At 42.7% G+C, this 20405-nt stretch overlaps 1 protein-coding gene across 1 annotated transcript in view; it reads right to left on the reverse strand.

Moving 5' to 3' along the window:
- The window catches only part of LOC126210190 (CARD- and ANK-domain containing inflammasome adapter protein-like), a 145198-nt gene that overhangs the window by 88378 nt on the left and 36415 nt on the right, over positions 1-20405 (reverse strand). The window contains exon 3 of the mRNA XM_049939366.1: positions 15842-16406. Coding sequence (XP_049795323.1) covers positions 15842-16406 — 565 coding nt within the window. The remainder of the gene's footprint in view (positions 1-15841; positions 16407-20405) is intronic.

The raw sequence follows: 20405 nt of genomic DNA on the forward strand, positions 1-20405 counted from the left end.
ATTTATTCTCTGAGTGCTCTTTTGCTCTATCCTTATTGCTGATGTCTGATTTGTGAATGTCAATTTTTCCATTTAATTAATGGTTTAGCATTATGGTTACTTTGCATATTTAGAAGGACAAAATGAGTCATGTAGCAAAGTTACTCAGTTATAGAAGATGAAATGCTAATCTTGCAAAAAATCTCAATCTGTGAACAAAAACTTTTTTTTTAATTTTCTTTCTGAATTAATTTCAGCATATTTGTATACACACTGCTTAAAATTAAATTATGCAGAGTCAAACTGAAGTGAATAGTTAACTATGCACATATAATTATATACTTGAAATCAGTCAGTTGTACTAGCAATCATAAGAAATATGCTACACACATGAATTACTACTGATGCTGGAAGATACATTTCTTCAGACTATTAAGAGATGAGAGGGAGGTACTTTGGTAAGTATTACTATGCAAGAATTACTATGTTACAAATCACTATATTATAATGAGAATACTGCTACAAATTCAAGTTACATACTTCACATATATATTGTGGATAATTTTGTGGTTCAGTTGTATTGAGTAGGAAGGAGATGGTTACTGTTTTGAAACATATTTCATTTGAAGCTACTTTATTGATACATGTTGGTTTCATATCAAATTTCACATGATTTCAATGCTGCTGATAAAGGGAAAACAGAGTTTGTGATACACATTGTTACTCTACCATTTTGTTCTTGTCATCAAGCTGCTGAGTGTCTAGCAGACCATGAGGAAGAAATAATTGAGGTTTATCAATATAATGTCTCAAAAATTCTTACATGAAAGAGTTCTACACTGTCAATGCTGCACACACTACTAAAAATTATTTTCAGTGAAATGAATGTCTACATACCCCATTATGTTACTGGAAATATTTGATTGATAAGGCATAAGTTATCTATGTTTTATGGGACATGTACAGAATCTATGCAGAGACATATTGAATAATATGCAGAAAAGATTGTGTGATGTAAGTCACAGCACATTGTGAAGTCTTTTAGTCAATAATCTTGTCATATAAATGCCCTCCCTTGTATTTATGAGTTGTTCACTGTTCATATACTGCAAGATCGGTGGTCAGGGTCCAGGATGATTAGAGAGTTTTGTTGTGTGTTACAGTATTTTACTCCAATTGTATTTCACCTTTTACTACGAGGGTAATCCCAAAAGTAAGGTCTCCTATTTTTTATAAGCACATAGACTTGTTTATTTCTACAATGGTTTACATCAGTTTACAGCTTGAACATTTAGCTATTTTTTCAACATAATCAACATTTCTGCTGATGCATTTTTGTAGATGCTGTGGCAGTTTTCGTATGCCCATGTCATACCAGCTCACTGCCATGCTATTCAGAAAGTTATGAACCTCTTCTTTCACCTCGTCGTCTGAGCTGAATTGCTGTGACCACAATTAACGCTGACAGGTACTGGGAGACTCTGAAAAAACTCAAACAGGCAATTCAGAACCGGAGAAGAGGAATACAGAGAAATGGCGTACAAATTCTCCATCACAACGCTCGTCCACACATCGCTCAGCAAACCGTTGCTCTCCTGCAACAGTTTCAGTGGAACATAATCACCCACCCACCCACCCTATAATCCTAACATGGCACCCTGTGACTATCACCTGTTCCCTAGGTTAAAGGAACATTTGGCCGGAAAGCGATTCAGCTCCGACGACAAGGTGAAAGAAGAGGTTCATAACTTTCTGAACAGCATGGTGGCAAGCTGGTATGACATGGGCATACGAAAACTGCCACAGCATCTACAAAAATGCATCAACAGAAATGGTAATTATGTCGAAATATAGCTAAATGTTCAAGCTGTAAACTGATGTAAAAAATTGTAGAAATAAAGAGGTCTATGTACTTATAAAAAAATAGGAGACCTTACTTTTGGGATTACTCTCGTATGTTAAAGGCACATAGCCTCAGTGGCACACTTATAAACTTGCACTTGAGTTCATTTGTTTGTTGAGAGATGCACTTGTATACATAATTTTGCTTTTATTTCATCCTGAGAGATGTGTATTTGCAAAATTTACATAATTTACGGTAGGTCACAGAGATGTTGAAATGAAAGTTTACTATTCAGCCATGATGTGTACACTTTCAGCATGTTACATCAAAAGAATATTTGTATCACAGACATTATGAATGCTATTTACACAATACATTTGAAGTAATTTGAAAGGTGGGTTACTTTGGATTATATGTTTGTGAAATTGCTGATAATAAGTGATGAGATAAATTGCGAAGAGTATTTGTTGCCTAACTGTAATGTAACTTAATTGGTTCAGAGAAGGAGTTGGTTTAACTGAATTTACATGTAAGTTATCACTTGTAGAGAGACATCTGACGGGATTAATAATTCAATATATTTTGGATGAATGGCAGCATCGATCATAAATACTGAAATGGTTTCTTTTACGGATCGATTTTGATCACTGTGATCATCTCCAGTGCAAACTATCTGAACCTTGTTGGCTCATATCATAATAGCACAATATTTTCTATGAGGTGTAACATATACTGTGATGATTACTTCCACCAGGTATCTTCATTTTTATTGCATACAATAATTTTTAAATTTACAGGAAAGCCTATCTTGTAACTTTAGCAGTTAACCTTCACAGTTGCTGATCCCACATACAAGTTACACCTCATAGAAAATGTTGTGCTATTATGATATGAGCCAACAAGATTTGGATAGTCTGCACTGAATATGGTCACAGAGCGACCAAAACCAATTTGTAAAATAAAGGTTTTCATTCATCTAAAATATATTGACAATAATATGGTAGTGGTGCATACAGTTCCCAATGAAATTAGACATCAAGCATTAATAAGTATTAATCTTATAATTAAAACACGAAACATAATTATCTGTCATTGTATGAAGATTTATAAAATTTCAATGAGAGGAATACTTTCACAAGAGCATGTACCTCTACAGTGTTCCTTACCTTAAATGATGACATCTGAACAGTACTGAGAAACTGAAGGAAGGAATTTTTTAATTACTAATTGTATTACCTTATCATGCATCACTTTGCTGACATGAGAGGGACATTAGCACAAAAGCATGTGCAATGTTTCTCACAACTGAAGAAACGATTTTTATTATTTAATATTTTCACACCATATGAGTTTATGCAATGCTCTGCAGACAGAGCAAGTGTAAAATCAGAATGAATATAAAAACATGCAGAGAGATCAAAAATAATTTGTATCAATGAAAACACAAACTGTTTATTATATTTACACACTGTTGTAACTTGAACTCTGTCCTGGAGGTTATATTTGTAAATGTACATGTTACCCACAAATGTCATTTAAGGAAAGTTATGCACCAATATTGGTAGAACTGACAAAACTTATCTTATTAGAAAGCTACTGTTTATGAAACCATATTTGTGTAATGATAATGAAACCAGATTATTTAATACAAACACTATATATTAATATCTTGTCATTTTTAGCATTGTTGTTGTAGTCTTCAGTCCAAAGATTGGTTTGATGCTGCTCTCCATGCTACTCTATCTCTGCAAGCCTCTTCATCTCTGTGTAACTACTGCAACCTTCACCTTTCTGAATCTCCTCACTGTATTCATCTCTTGGTCTCCCTCTACAATTTTAAACCCCTCACACTTCCCTCAAATACTAAATTGGTGATCTGGTGATCCCTTGATGTCTCTGAATGTAACCTGATCTCTTCTTCTATTCAGGCTCTGGCAAAAATTACTTTTCTCCCCAATTCTATTTGGTACCTCTGTTAGAACTTCTAGGTTAACAAGTATATTTGGAAACGACACAACACATATATGTCACAGAGTAAGTTGACATGTGAACACGTTAGCGTTCAGATAAGCACTGAGTCTCAGTCTAGCGGCCGTTGCTCGGCTGGCCGCTTAGGTGGCGCCGCTGCTGCATGGCTGGCAGGCAGACAGCGCCGCACGTAGAGGACGTGCGTAATTGCGCGGCGGCACTTTAAATGATCGGCGAGTCACAACACTTTTCCCCCCTTTGAAATTGTTGCACTGGTCTTGATGGATGTGTCCTGGAGATGGCTGACGTCCATAGGCGTTGTGTGACTCGACGTAAAGTCTCGAGGAGGAGGCTTCCCGTACGGACGGAAGTGTCCCCGATGATAACGGGTCGAGATGACAGGAGACGTAGGGGTCGAATCTGCTGGGGCCCCACGCACCAATCTGCCCGTTGCGGCAAGTCCAGTTGATATGACAGGAGACATGGGCGATGCGTCAGCGTCTGTTGGAGGAGGAGGCGAGCAGATGTACTCTGACACTGGTTGGTCCTCTGGTTCCCGCATGGGCACGTCGTCTGGTGGCATCCGTTCTGGTGCTGGCATCGCGATGACGGGTAGAGGGCGGCGTTGTGAGTATGGAGATGTGCCAAGATCCCGAGCATCAGGGAGAGTCAAGGGTGGTGTGGCGGCATTCGGAACAGGTGTTGTTGGCACCCGAGGCCGAAGCTGGTCCGAATGACGCACTGCAACACCTGTGTCCGTCTGGATTTCATACAAGCGTCGGCCACGGTGTCTTAAGATGCGGCCTGGGCTCCATTTTGGCCGCCTGCCATATCCCCGTACCCAGACGAGGTCGTCGGCGGTGAACCGGCCAAGCGACGGCACCCGCGGCCGGGAGGTGGGAGGCCGCAGAAGATGAAGTAGAGTGCGGGGCTGTCGGCCATGTAAGAGCTCAGCCGGGCTGTGATCGCCCATGGGGGTGAAACGGTAAGACGCCAGGAACTGGAGAAGCGCCTCATCAGCAGCAGAAGAAGTCAGAAGTTTCCGCATTTGAGCCTTAAACGTGCGGACCAGTCGTTCAGCCTCACCGTTGGATTGTGGATGGAACGGCGGGGCCGTGACATGCGTAACACCGTGACGAGCACAAAAATCCGCAAAGTCAGAAGAGGCAAATTGCGGACCATTATCAGTAACAAGAGTAGAGGGGAGGCCTTCCAAAGAAAAAATGCGGGCGAGAGCACTGGTGGTTGCCGCGGTGGTAGGTGACGTGCAACGGACAATGAAAGGAAAGTTAGAGTAGGCGTCAATTACGAGGAGCCAATAAGTACCTAAAAAGGGTCCCGCAAAATCAGCATGAATGCGCTCCCAGGGCTTCTCGGGCGAAGGCCACGGTGACAAAGATGACTTCGGGGCAGCGGCCTGTGACGCACAAGGGCCGCAGGCAGCGACCATGTGTACGATTTCAGAGTCGATGCCAGGCCAGTACACATGACGGCGCGCCAGAGATTTGGTGCGCGACACACCCCAGTGCCCCTGGTGAAGGAGGCGCAAGACCGAAGCACGCAAAGACACGGGGACCACAACACACGGCGAAACATTGTCAGTGGAGAGGAGGATAACACCATCCCTAGCCATGAGGCGGTAGCGCAAAGGGTAGTAGTTCCGCAACGGATCAGAAGTCTTAGCGGACGGGCGATCAGGCCAACCCGTCTGAATACAGCGTAAAACCCGGGAGAGGGTAGGGTCAGAACCCGTAGCAGCCGCCAGCCTGTCCCCAGTGATGGGGAACCCGTCCACAACCCGCTGCTCGGCAACATCCAGGTGGAAACACAAAAGTTCGTCCCTATCGAATGCCTGATCAGGGCCCATGGGGAGGCGAGACAAAGCATCAGCATTCGCATGTTGAGCCGTTGGCTGGAAATGAATCTCATAGTTGAAACGGGACAAGTAAAGAGCCCAATGCTGGAGGCGGTGTGCAGCCTTGTCGGGAAGTGACGTTGATGGGTGAAACAAGGAAACAAGTGGTTTGTGATCCGTAACAAGATGAAATTTTGTGCCATAGAGAAAAACACCAAACTTATGAAGAGCATAAATGATGGCCAAAGCTTCTTTCTCAATCTGAGAATACTTTTGTTGGGCATCCGTGAGCGTTTTGGAGGCATAAGCAATGGGTTGTTCCGAACCGTCAGAAAAACGGTGCGCAAGGACTGCCCCAACCCCGTATTGAGAGGCGTCTGTAGCAAGGACAAGATGTTGGCCAGGTCGATAAGTAGCTAGGCACGGGGCCTGTATCAGCATATTCTTCAATTTCTGGAAAGCTGCGTCACATGACGCGGACCAGTGAAAAGGCACGTTTTTATGCAACAGGCGATGCAACGGCTGAGCCACCGACGCAGCAGACGGTAAAAACTTGTGATAGTAGGCGATTTTCCCCAAGAAGGCCTGCAGTTCCTTAACAGACGTAGGGCGAGGAAGGGCATCGATCGCAGCGACAGTTTGTTGAAGCGGACGAATACCATCCCGAGAGAGTTGAAACCCCAAGTACGTGATAGATGCCTGAAAAAATTGCGATTTCTGAAGATTACACTTAAGACCTGCAGTCTGTAAGACATTAAAAAGTGTGTGGAGATTTTGAAGATGTTCGTCAGTGGTGGAGCCCGTGACAACAATGTCGTCCATGTAATTGATACACCCAGGAACAGGGAGCAATAATTGTTCCAAGAATCGCTGAAAGAGAGCAGGGGCGCTAGCAACCCCGAATGGCAAGCGTTGGTATTGATAGAGGCCGAAAGGCATGTTAAGAACCAGAAACTGCCGGGAAGCAGCGTCGAGAGGAAGTTGATGATAAGCTTCTGACAGGTCAATTTTAGAAAAATACTGCCCTCCAGCGAGTTTAGTGAACAGTTCTTCAGGACGGGGCATAGGGTAAGTGTCGATGAGGCACTGAGCATTTACCGTGGCTTTGAAATCGCCACAGAGACGAATAGAACCATTGGGCTTGGCAACTACAACGACAGGAGAGGACCACTCACTGGAAGTGACAGGAAGCAAGACCCCTGAAGTAGTGAGACGATCCAACTCCTGTTTGACCCGATCACGAAGGGCCACAGGAATGGGCCGAGCCCGAAAAAACTTAGGCCGAGCAGTGGGTTTGAGCGTGATATGAGCTTCAAAGTCGTGTGCACGGCCTAACCCAGGAGAAAAAATGGACGAAAAGGTCGTCGACAATGAATCCAGTTGAGCATAGGGAATAGCGTCAGAGACAATATTGACAGAGTCATCTATGGAGAACCCAAAAACGCGGAAGGCATCGAAACCAAAAAGATTTTCTGCGTTGCCCTGGTCGACCACAAATATGGGAACAGTGCGAACGACGGATTTGTAAGATACCTCCGCATTAAACTGTCCCAAGAGAGAAATCTTCTGTTTATTGTACGTCCGTAATTGCCGAGTGACAGGGGACAGGAGTGGAGAACCCAGCTGAAGATATGTCTGAGAATTAATGATAGTGGCGGCAGAACCGGTATCCACTTGCATGCGAACATCTCGACCAAGGATTTGGACAGTGAGGAATAACTTCCCTGAAAGGGAAGAAGTGCAATTGACAGACAACACAGAATCAGAATCAGCGTCATGTTCCTGAACATCATGTATGCGGTCGGACTTGCAAACGGAAGACACATGACCTTTGTTTTTGCAGTTGTGACACACAGCCCAACGTTGTGGACAATCCTCGCGTGAATGTTTCGTAAAACACCTTGGACATGAAGGAAGTTGCCGGGGATTTTGCTGCAGTTTCTTAGGGGTTTGTTTACGGCTTGGCCGAGGCTGCGCGTGGGAGCGCACTGCGGCCACGTCGGCCGGCGGGGACGTGCCGCGCGCGTCGTCAACAGCGCACAGAGGTTGTATTTCCCCGACGTCACCCCATGCTTCTATTTGTGCCCCAGCGGCGCGAGAAATTTCAAAAGACTGCGCAATGGAGAGAACTTCATCTAAAGTCGGATTCGCCAACTGAAGGGCACGTTGCCGAACTTCTTTGTCGGGCGCCGACCGGATAATAGCATCCCGTACCATGGAATCGGCATAAGATTCTTTGTGAACATCAGTAACAAAGTGACACTTTCGACTGAGGCCGTGAAGTTCAGCAGCCCAAGCGCGATAGGATTGATTGGGTTGTTTGTGACAACGATAAAAGGCAACACGAGAGGCTACCACATGCGTCTGCTTTTGAAAATAGACCGACAGAAGGGAACACATTTCAGCAAAGGACAAAGACACAGGATCCTTCAAAGGGGCCAATTGCGACAACAACCGATACATTTGAGGCGAAATCCAGGAAAGGAACAGAGACTTACATGCTTGTTCGTCCGAGACATAAAATGCCAAGAAGTGCTGTCGAAGACGTTTTTCATAATCCGACCAGTCTTCTGCCGTCTCGTCGTAAGGAGGAAAAGGCGGTACAGCCAACGACGAGAAACGGCCCGCATTTGACGCTGCGACGAAATCGCGAATCGCCGCCGTTAGAAGCGTTTGCTGTTCAAAGAGAATCTGCAAGAGTTGCTCGACAGTAGCCATGGAACCCTGTGAGTCAACGGTGAAAAGGAAAAATCCACTACCTCGTCGCCAATTGTTAGAACTTCTAGGTTAACAAGTATATTTGGAAACGACACAACACATATATGTCACAGAGTAAGTTGACATGTGAACACGTTAGCGTTCAGATAAGCACTGAGTCTCAGTCTAGCGGCCGCTGCTCCGCTGGCCGCTTAGGTGGCGCCGCTGCTGCATGGCTGGCAGGCAGACAGCGCCGCACGTAGAGGACGTGCGTAATTGCGCGGCGGCACTTTAAATGATCGGCGAGTCACAACAACCTCCTCATTAGTTACGTGATCTACCCATCTAATCTTCAACAGTCTTCCATAACACTACATTTCAAAAGCTTCTATTCCCTTCTTGTCTTAATTGTTTATCATCCATGTTTCACCTCCATGGCTACATTCCATACAAATGCTTTCAGAAAATACTTCCTGACATTTAAATCTATACTTAATGTTAACAAATTTCTCTTCTTCAGGTACACTTTCCTTGCCATTGCTGGTTTTTATTTTATATCCTCACAACTTCAGCCATCACGTTATTTTACTGCCAAAATAGCAATACTCAGTTACTGCTTTAAGTGCCTCATTTCCTAATTTAATTTTCTCAGTATCATCTGATTTACTTCAACAACATTTCATTATCCTCATTTTGCTTTTGTTGCTGTTCATCTTATATTCTCCCTTCAAGACACTGTCCATTCTGTCCAACTGCTCTTCCAAATCCTTTGCCATCTCTGACAGAATTACAATGTCACAGGCAAAGCTCAAAGTTTTTATTTCTTCTTTCCTACTCCAATTTTTTCTTTTGTTTCCTTTACTGCTTGATCAATGTACAGATTGAATAACAGCAGGGACTGGCTACAACCCTGTGTTACTCTCTTCTCAACCACTGCTTCCGTTTCATGCCCCTCGACTCTTATAACTGTCATCTGGTTTCAGTACAAGTTGAAAATAGTCTTTTGCACCCTGTGTTTTACCCCTGCCACCCTCAGAATGTCATAGAGATTATTCCAGTAAACATAGACAAAACTTTCTCTGGGGCTCCTAATGCTAACATAGGTTTGCAGCTCCTTAATCTATCTTTTAAGATAAGTTGTAGTAGGGTCAGTATTGCCTTGAGCATTCCTACATTTCTCTGGAATCCAAACTGATCCTCTCCATGGTTGGCTCCCACCAGTTTTTCCATCCTTCTGTTGGGGGGGGGGGGGGGGGAGAAACAACAACAACAACAACTAAACTAATAGTTTGGTGATATTCACACCTGTCTGTACCTCCTTTATTTGAAATTGGTATTATTATATTCTTCTTGGAGACTGAGGATATTTCACCTATCTCATACATCTTGCTCACCAGATGGAAGAGTTTAGTCATGACTGGCTCTCCCAAGGCTATCAACAGCTCTAACAGAATGTTGCCTACTCCTGGGGCCTTATTTTGACTTAGGTCTTTCAGTGCTCTGTCAAATTCTTCACACAGTATCATATCTCTCATCTCATCTTCATCTACATCATCTTCCATTTCCATAATATTGCCGTCAAGTGCATATATCTTGTATAGACCCTCTATATACTCCTTCCACCTTTCAGCTTTCCCTTCTTTGCTTAGGACTGGTTTTCCATCCGAGATCTTGATATTCATACAGTGTACTATTACTCTACTTTTTACCTACTTGACCCTCTGCTGCTTTTACTATTTTATATCTCAAAGTTACCCATTCTTCTTCTACTGTACTCCTTTGCTGTGTTCTTGTCAATCGTTCCCTAATGCTCCATCTGAAACTCTCACAATCTCTAGTTCTTGCAGTTTATCCAGGTCCCTTCTCCTTAAATTCCTGCCTTATTGCAATTTCTTCAGTTTTAATCTACAGTTCATAACCAATAAATTGTGGGCAGAAACCACAACGGCCCCTGGAAATGTCTTACAATTTAAAATCTGGTCCAAAAATCTCTGTTACCATTTTATAATCATTCTGAGACATTCCAGTGTCTCTAGGTCTCTTTCACATATACAACTTTCTTTCATGATCCTTAAACCAAGTACTAGCAATGATCTGTGCAAAATTACTATCGAACTCCATTCTATTAAATTTTCATCTCCCTTGACTTTTATTTTTGTCTCATTGTACATTTCTTCAATCTCCTCATCATCTGCAGAACTAGTTAGCATATAAACTTGCATTACTGTGGCAGGTGTGGGCTTTGTGTGTATCTTGGCTACAATAATGTGCTTACTATGCTGTTCATAGTAGCTTATCCACATTTGTATTTTCTTGTTCATTATTAAACCTACTCCTGCATTACCCCTATTTGATTTTGTATTTATATCCCTGTATTCACCTGACCATAAGTCCTGCTCCTCCTGCCACTGAACTTCACAAACTCCCGCTATATCAAAATTTAACCTGTCCATTTCCCTTTTAAAATTTTCTGACCTACGAACCTGATTAAGGGCTCTGACATTCCATGCTCTTATCCACAGAATGCCAGTTTTGTTTCTCCTGATAACATTTTCCTGAGTAGTTCCTGCCCAGACATGCAAATCAGGACTGTTTTACTCTGGAATATTTTACCCAAGAGGATGCCACCATGATTTAAACATACAGTATAGCTGAACGCTCTTGGGAAAAATTACAGCTGCAGTTTCCTCTTGCTTTCAGCTGTTCGCGGTAAGGCCAGAGCAGTCAATAATCCAGACTGTTGCCCCTTTTCAGGAACCACATGTTTGTCTGGCCTCTCAACAGATTCCACTCTGTTGTGGTTAAACCTACTGGCTATCTGTATCGTTGAGACATGCAAGCCTCCCAATCAATGGCAAGGTCCCCTTGTAACTCAGTACCACCCAGGACTTAAGTAACAGAATTACATTCTCCACGAGCATTTCGACTACCTTTCGTCGTGCCCTGAAATAAGAAATGTCCTGCCCACTATCCTTCAACTACTCCCACAGTGGTATTCCACCATCCACCGAACCTACATAATATATTTGTCCATCCTTACACAACCCCTGCTCCCAACCCCGTAACCTTAGACCTAGATGCAGGACCTGTCCCATACATCCTCCCACCACCACCTACTCCAGTCTGGTCACTAAAATCACCTGTCCCACCGAAGCCAGGGCTACCTGTGAAACAATTCATGTGATCTACAACCTAAGCTGCAACCACTGTACTCCATTGTATGTGGGCATAACAACCAACAAGCTGTCTGTCCGCATGAATGGCCCCTGACAAACTGTGGCCAAGAAATAAATGGACCACCCTGTTGCTGAACATGCTGCCAAACATGACATCCTCCATTTCAGTAACTGCTTCACAGCCTATGCCACATGGATCCTTCCCGTGAACACCAGCTTTTCTGAATTTTGCAGGTGGTAACTCGCTGCCATTTTCTGCTCCCCCCCCCCCCCCCCCCCCACTCCCTTCCACATCTCTCCCTAGTGATCACATGGATCCTTTCCACGAACAAACGCCAGCTTTTCTGAACTGCGCAGGTGGTAACTCGCTGTCCTTTTCCACTACCTCCCCCCCCCCCTCCTCCCACATCTCTCCCCAGCCCTCCGTCTAACCTGCAGCACTCCACTTTCTGCCGCCCCCACCACACTATCCCACCCCAGCCTCCTAAATAGGGGCAACTACCTAGTGCCACTCCCATCATGCACTGGTGCTGCTGCTCTCAGTGTGGTTGTAGTTGTCTGAGACTGCAGTAGTGTGTGTGTGTGTGTGTGTGTGTGTGTGTGTGTGTACACACATCTACTGTTGACGAAGGCCTTAATGGCCAAACGCTTCCTCTGTGACAGTCTTTCTGTTGTGCCTATCTGCAACTCAGCATCTCCACTATATGGCGAGTAGCAACTTCCCTTTTCATAATATTGTTGCATTTCATCCTAGATTTTCCACTGTTTGATTTTTGCCTGATAGCTTTTCTTCGATCCTAACCCAGTGCTGTTTTTCTTTGCTACTGTTTTCTTTCGTGTCACTACTCAATGTCCGTCCTTTCTCTTCTTTCCTGTGTTTCTCTTGTTGCCTACAAACCACACTGCATGCTCTACTTCTGAGCCACAATGTATCAACCGTTTCGGCTGTGCACAACAGACAGCTACAAGACCACTCTGATTGTTGGTGCAGCGTCTTATGTCCCACATTACTCCCACTAATGTAATTAATCCTATACTTTTCAATTAATCACTCTCCCTGCCTCATTCTCCTGTATTTTCACAAGCTATTTCCCACACCTTTGCGGTGCCACACGATCTTATATCTCATTCTATGAACCCCTCCCCACCCCCCCCTCTTTCTCTATTCTACCCCAGTCTGCACCCACTAATTCCACCTCATCCTGTCACATTGCCGTCCCCCTTCTTCACACTAATCCATCCTCAAACCTGCTACTCACAGTAATACATAGTTTTTTATTATTTATTCTCCACTTTGATCCTTGTGACTTCTCATGAATTTTAGTGAGTTTCCACCTTTTGCTATCATCGACTCCCTCCTTTTCGTGAATTGTATTTGGTGTATTTTTGTGAACTTTATCAGATGTAATTCTACATTATTTCAGTGATTTTTCGCATTTTTTCCACCACCATGAATCCCTGCTCCTTCCATCTGCATCAAGACAGAAAAATTTCCTTATGCCAACCAGATACCAGTCCCACATACTGTTCCTGTGTTGTTGCTTGGCTCAAGCAATCCCCCAAAATGGCCTTACCATCAAATTACCCATCTTTGGCTGTCAACCCTCCTTCTACAGTGACCTCCACCTTTTCAGATTCCGCCAATCCTCCAATCCTTAGCTCTCACCAACATAGTCCTGCAAAGCCACATCAGCCAAGCCCAAACCTTATTGCAGTACCTTCTCTCCATCCACAAAATTCTCCTGCTATACAATCTCAAATTCCTGAAACCCATAACACACATCTAAATTCTTGCCCTGGAGGAACTTGAGCAACATGCACAACACCACTTCAAAAAGCTCTCCATCCTGCTCAGCTCCTACTCCCACCTTGGAGTACCACTGCCCACCACTTCTACAACAACCTCCAAATCTCTCCCACGACCCCTCATAGCTGACCTACTACACATACCCCACCTTCCAAAACTCCCCCCTGCCACCACACAGAATCCAGAATCCAAACAGACCCGTAACACAGTCATGAACCTTTCATTCAGAAGCCTTAGTGCCACAGAATTATCAATCCTTTCCAAAGGCCTCACCTTTTGCCCCAATCCTAAATGCAATCATGCAGGACTTGTTAAAAGATCTTTTCTCCTTCTCCCAGTCTATACAGTGGAAATACTTTTTCGCCATCAACCCTACCCACCAGACTCAATCAAAGACCAATATTGAATCCTAACTAACTCAGTTCACTCTTCCATCCAACTGTGATCCACCGCCACTGTCCCCAAATCACCTCGTTAACTTTTCAGAATTTCTTAACCTTGAACCAACCTTATAATCCTACCTGTGGACAAAGGCTCCACCACTGTTGTTTTGAACCACAAGGATTACCAGGCAGAAGGACTCTTGTGAGCTGTCAGATATTTCCATCTACAAACCTTGCCACAGTAACCCCAATCCAGAAATCCAGCAGGATCTCCAGTTGCTACTCAAATCTTTAGGCCCATCCCAGAACCTCTCCCCAGAGTCCATCTCTCTACTCACCTCTACCACTCCCTGCACTCCTACCTTCTACATGCTTCCTAAAGCCCATAAACCTAACCACCCAGGATGCCCCATTGTGGCCGGTTACTGTGCCTACACTGAGAGAATCTCTGCTCTACCCTCTTATTTCACCTTGTCGTCAGAGCTGAATCGCTTTCCAGCCAAATGTTCTTTTAACCTGGGGAATAGGTGATAGTCACTGGGCGCCAAGTCAGGACTATAGGTTGGTTGGGTGATAATGTTCCACTGAAACTGTTGCAGGAGAGCAACGGTTTGCTGAGCAATGTGTGGGCGAGCGTTGTCATGGAGAATGTGTATGCCCTTGCTCAACATTCCTCTTCTCCGGTTCTGAATTGCCCGTTTGAGTTTTTTCAGAGTCTCACAGTACCTGTCAGAGTTAATTGTAGTCACAGTGATTCAGCTCAGATGACAAGTTGAAAGAAGAGGTTCACAACTTTCTGAACAGCATGGTGGCAAGCTGGTATGGCATGGCCATACGAAAACTGCCACAGCGTCTACAGAAATGCATCGATAGAAATGGTGATTATGTTGAAAAATAGCTAAATGTTCAAGCTGTAAACTGATGCAAACCATTGTAGAAATAAACAGGTCTATGTACTTACAAAAAAAATAGGAGACCTTACTTTTGGGATTACCCTTGTAATCTCCATAAAACAGGATAATATTTTAGAGACAAGATGTAAAAAGTCACAGAATACCAAACTTTAAGTTCCCATGAAAACAAACGTAGCTCCCTGCAAATTAAAAGAGTGCCAGTCTGGGAATCACCAGTCAGTACCTCCCTAACTTCACAGAAACTTTTTCTGCATATATTATGGAACTAGCACTCTTGGAAGGAAGGATATTGTGGAGAAATGTCCCAACCACAGTCTAGGGAATTGTTTTAAGAATGAATGTCAACTCTGCAGTGGAGTGCTCACAAGTCCAAAAATTCCTGGAAAAGTAAAAGTAAAGTTGTGAGGGCAGATCACGAGTCATGTTTGGATGTTTACCAAGAGGGTAATCACAAAATAAAATTCAGTGAGACGAGTGTCATATCAAAAAAATTGCATTATCATTCATGCGTGTATAGAGAGGCTATTGAGATTTATAGACAATCTAATAATTTTAACAGAACAGAGGAAGGTGTTTAATTACATAAACGTGGATGTCATGTTGCACTGTAAGAATGGTGATTGATTACTTTCAATCAAGAATGTTGGCATTACCAGAGATAATCTCTTAACCTATGTCACATGATGGACTGTTGTACACTCTACACTGCTTATACATTCGGTGCACCCTCAAGTTCCTGCTGCAGTTTGCTGAATGTCTCCTGCAGTTGGAGATGAAATGTTTTATACACCAACTGAGGCTTATTGACCTGGAAGTTTTAAGTGGAGTTAGTACCAGCTGTGAAAGCCTACACTGTATGAGGTATATATATGTCTAGGAAACTAGTTTTTTGCGTGAAGAAAACTGTGCAAAAATTCTGCTGCAACCATATAAAATGTCTTGCACAAGAATAATGGGAAATAAATATGAGAGAGAAAAGTTGTCCACTGTAACTGTTTCCTCACCCCATTTACAAATGGAATATGACAGACAGTCACAAATACTGACACCTAGTACCACTTACTATCTACTGTATAATAAAAATGCTCCTGGAAATGAAAATGGAAATCCCTAACTTACTGTTCAGTAAAGAGTACATCCTGCAGCACATTTTATAGTGATTAATACAGTACAGATGTCGGTAATTTTCCTCAGGCTGTCTTTTAGGACAGTCACAAACCTGGTCGAAGCGAGCAGGCGATTGAGTTCCATGAATTCTTCTGGGTTGTTTCGTACTGCCTCTGCCCATCCTTCTGTGTCCATCACCCTGGTGAGGTTAGCCTCGAGGAAGTGCCCAGCAGTTTCCTTCAAACGTGGGCAGGAATGGCGCAATGCGAGCAACGCACTCGACACGACATTCTCCACGGCCAGATCTATGACCAGCTGTAGTTCGCACTGTGCCTTCAAGTCGAGAACGCAATATTTGTCTGCGACCACCAAGAGCTGTGTTGCCATACTGCAAAGCTGAGGAACACAGTCCTTGTACATAAACAGAAGCAGCTGCTGCAGCACCTTTGGTTCAACATCTGTGACGATGATGCGACTGCTGCTGGCCTCCACTGTGTCGTGGGTCAGCATTGCAGCGAACACTGGGCTTTTGGCCACCAAGACAGACCTGTGTACCACCAGCTGTGTTTCTCCCACTACCAAAGTTATGAGCGCCACATCTCTCGCCTCCAGGAGACCACCAAAGTCACACGTCTGAGTGTTTGGATTCTTTTTTAACTCAGACATCTTTGCTGAACCTGAAACACCAAACACACAAAGCTTATGCTGTTATTTGTACTTAAAAAGTTGAACCCCTAAAAACGTAAGCTCATGTTAACAAGTTGAAGGGTTGAAACTCACTAGGAACATTCCAATATAACTTACAGGAGTTAAGCACCAATACTTCTATTTCGATATCAAACGTATTGATATCTAAATCTACATCTATACTCTGCAAACCACTGTGTGGTACACAAGAACAGTACCAGTTGTTAGGGTTTCTTCCTTTTCCATTCACTTATAGAACGCGGGAAGAATGATTGTTTGAATGTCATTGTGCATGCAGTAATTATTCTAATCTTATCCTCACGATCCCTCTGTGACGGGATACGTAGGGGGTTGTAGTATATCCCTAGAGTAATCACTTAATGCCAGTTCTTGAAACTTTGTTAATTGACTTTCTCGGGATAGTTTATGTTTATCTTCAAGAGTCTTCCAGTTCAGTTCCTTCAGTATCTCTGTGACACACTCCCACGCATCAAACAAACCTGTGACCACTCGTGCTGCCCTTCTCTGTATACGTTCAATATCTTGTATTAGTCCTATTGGTATGGGCCCCACACACTTGAGCAATATTCTAGGATGAGTTGCACGAGTGATTTGTAAGCAATATCTTTTGCACACTGATTGCACCTCCCCAATATCCTACCAATAAACCGAATTGTAGCACCTGCTTTACCCCACGACTGAACCTATGTGATCCTTCCATTTCATATCCCTACAAAGTGTTACACCCAGGTATTTGTATGAGTTGGCCAATTCCAACAGTGACTCATTGAAATTATAGTCATAGGTCACTACATTTCTTCATTTTGTGAAGTGCAAAATTTTACATTTTTGAACATTTAGAACAAGTTGCCAATCTCTGCACCATGTTGAAATCTTATCGATATCTGACTGAATATTTATGCAGATTCTCTCAGATAGTACTTCATTATAGGTAACTGCATCATCTACCAAAAGCCTGATTTTACTATTAATATTGACTACAAGGTCATTAATATACAACATGAACAACTTAGGTCCGAAGACACTTCTCTGGGCCACAAGCAAAGTTTCTTCTACTTCTGATGACGATTCTCCAGCCAAGATAACATGTTGCATCCTCCCTACCAAGAAGTCCTCAGTCCAATCACAAATTTCACTTCATACCTCATATTATTGTACTTCTGACAATAAGCTTCGGTGTGGTACTGAGTCAAATGCTTTTTGGAAATCAAGAAATACTGCATCTACCTGATTGCCTTGATCCACAGCTTTCAGAATGTCAAGTGTGAAAATGATGAGATGGGTTTCACATGATCAATGCTTTCAAAGTCCACGCCTGTTGGCATTGAGGAGGTCGTTCTGTTGAATATACCTCATTATGTTTGAGCTCAGAATATATTCTAAGATTCTACAACAAATCGATGACAAGGATATTGAATGGTAGTTTTGTGGACCACATCTACTACCTTTCTTGGAGATGGGTGTGACCTGTATCTTTTTCCAAGAACTGGGTACAGTTTTTTGAGGAATCTTTGATAGATTATAGTTAGGAGAGGACTACCGTATTTACTCGAATCTAAGCCGCACTCGAATCTAAGCCGCACCTGAAAAATGAGACTCGAAATAAAGGAAAAAAAAAATTCCCGAATCTAAGCCGCACCTGAAATTTGAGACTCGAAATTCAACGGAAGAGAAAAGTTTTAGGCCGCACCTCCAAATCGAAACAAAGTTGGTCCATTGTAATATGAGACACAATTTAGGTTGAATGAAGGACGATACAGCTACAGTAGTTTGGTTCGAGTCGTAAGCTTAGCAGTTAAGCTTTACCAGGTAGCCATTGCTATGCGTCAGGCGCTTCGTCCGTATTTATACGGGTACCCTTTCTTTTTCACGTGCTTCGTCTGGTTTGAATCGATTGCTTATTTTGCTTTGATCTGATAAGTGCCGTTTTCTTTGTTATAGGCGTTTACGTCACTCTAAGCTGAAAATGCATTACTGTACTGTGTCATGCATTGTTTGTCGCATTTTGATAGTGCGTGTTTACGGCCTGTCGCCGCTCGCGGCATGACTTGCTTTTGTGCGCGCTACCGCCGCTTAAAAAAAAAGAGGAATCGTCTCATTAGCGAAACAATGGCAAGAGACTGCTATTTGTTGTTACTTACACTGCTGCTTTCTTTGATAATGATCAACAAGAACCAAATGCATATGATACAACATGCGTATGGTAGAACATGTTCTGAACGAGAGTTTTGCGAAAATTTTCCTCCGTTTGAAAATCTTTGCGGCCGCTTCTTTAGTACATCAAATTCTGCACAGAAATTAGTCATCTTACATTTAAAATCTAGTCAGTTACCGTGCTTCATTTCTGACTGTATCACTATTAGGCATAAGAATAATACGAATATAAACATGACACGATACGTATATTCTTCCGCGTTTGCTGTTGTCTCACTCTAGTTTCGTTGTTTATTACGCAGACAGGATTTAAATGAGATAGCAACATACACGAAAGAATACATGGCAAAATGTTTATATTCGTATTATTCTTATGGTGAAGAGAATACTGCATGCGATTCACATTTCATCAGGTTCCTATTAGCAACCATCTCTTCTCACAGGTAGGAAAAAACTCAGAACGTAGAGTTGGCCATATTGACAAACATCCCTAACAGTCTTGCCATTGAAATTCTGCTACATTCGAAGATGAACAATACGGAATTTGTATTTACTTCGTTGGATAATGTATGAAAATGCAGTATTCGAAACTCGGGGCGGAGAAAAAAAAAGCTCGTCTTCTACCTTTTTTTTAATTTATTTACTGATGCAGAGGTTTTGGTGCCAGTATTTATCTTTGTGCCCACAAAGCATGCTTGTGTAGCGCTACATATATTCGACGGCAGAAGTTAGTTGTGGCGGCACCTATCAACATTTTTCATAACTTCTGCTTGCTTTGCACTCGATTCTAAGCCGCAGGCGGTTTTTTGGATTACAAAAACCGGAAAAAAAGTGCGGCTTAGATTCGAGTAAATACGGTAACTCAGCTGCAAATTCAGTATAGAATCTGATAGGGATTCCATTGGGGCCTGGAGCTTTGTTCAATTTTAACGATTTCAGCTGTTTCTCAACACCACTGACACTAATACTTAGTTCATTCATCTTTTCAGAGGTATGAGGATTAAATGGGCAATTCTCCTCAGTTTTCCTTTGTAAGGGAACATTTGAAAATGGAGTTAGGAATTTAAGATTTTGCTTTGCCACCCTCAGTTTCAGTTCCTGTCTCATTCACTAGGAACTGGACCCTAACTTTGGTGCCACTAACAGCTTTTACATAAGACCAGAATTTGTCTGGATTTTGTGAAATGTTGTTTGACAATATTCTGCTATGGTAATCATTGAAAGCATGATGCATTGCTCTCTTGACAGCCGAACGTGTTTCATTCAACATCTGTCTATCTACAGCCCTACACTTTGTTTTACACATATTATGCAGTAATCTCTGTTCCTTTAGAATTTTCTTTACCGTGACTGTATACAGTGGAGGTTCTCTCACATTATGAACTGTTCTATGGAGTACATATCTATCCAGTGTGTGGCCAACTATTCTTTCAAACTTGAGCCAGAGTTCCTCTACATGTTCCCAACCTGTGCTGAAAGTTTCAAACTCTTCATTGAGATATGACATAACTGATTTTTTATCTAATTTATTGAACATTTGCTTGTTTTAGTTGTCCTTTGTACTTCGGTAACCACTGATGCCACAACCGCATGGACATCCTCAAAGAGGTCAGGTCTATTTGTTGCTATTAGATCCAATATATCAACTGGGTTCCTATCTATCTGTTCTAGGTAGTTTTCAGAGACAGCATTTAGTAAAGTTTCACATGATGTCTTATCATGCCACCACTAATAAAACCACAATTTTCCCTATTAATTTTCATATGATTAAAAGTCTTTGCCAATGATTACAGTACGATTGGGGAACTTAGGTA

Source organism: Schistocerca nitens, chromosome 10 (genome assembly GCF_023898315.1).
Source record: "Schistocerca nitens isolate TAMUIC-IGC-003100 chromosome 10, iqSchNite1.1, whole genome shotgun sequence".
In the NCBI taxonomy this organism is placed as follows: Eukaryota; Metazoa; Arthropoda; class Insecta; order Orthoptera; family Acrididae; genus Schistocerca; species Schistocerca nitens.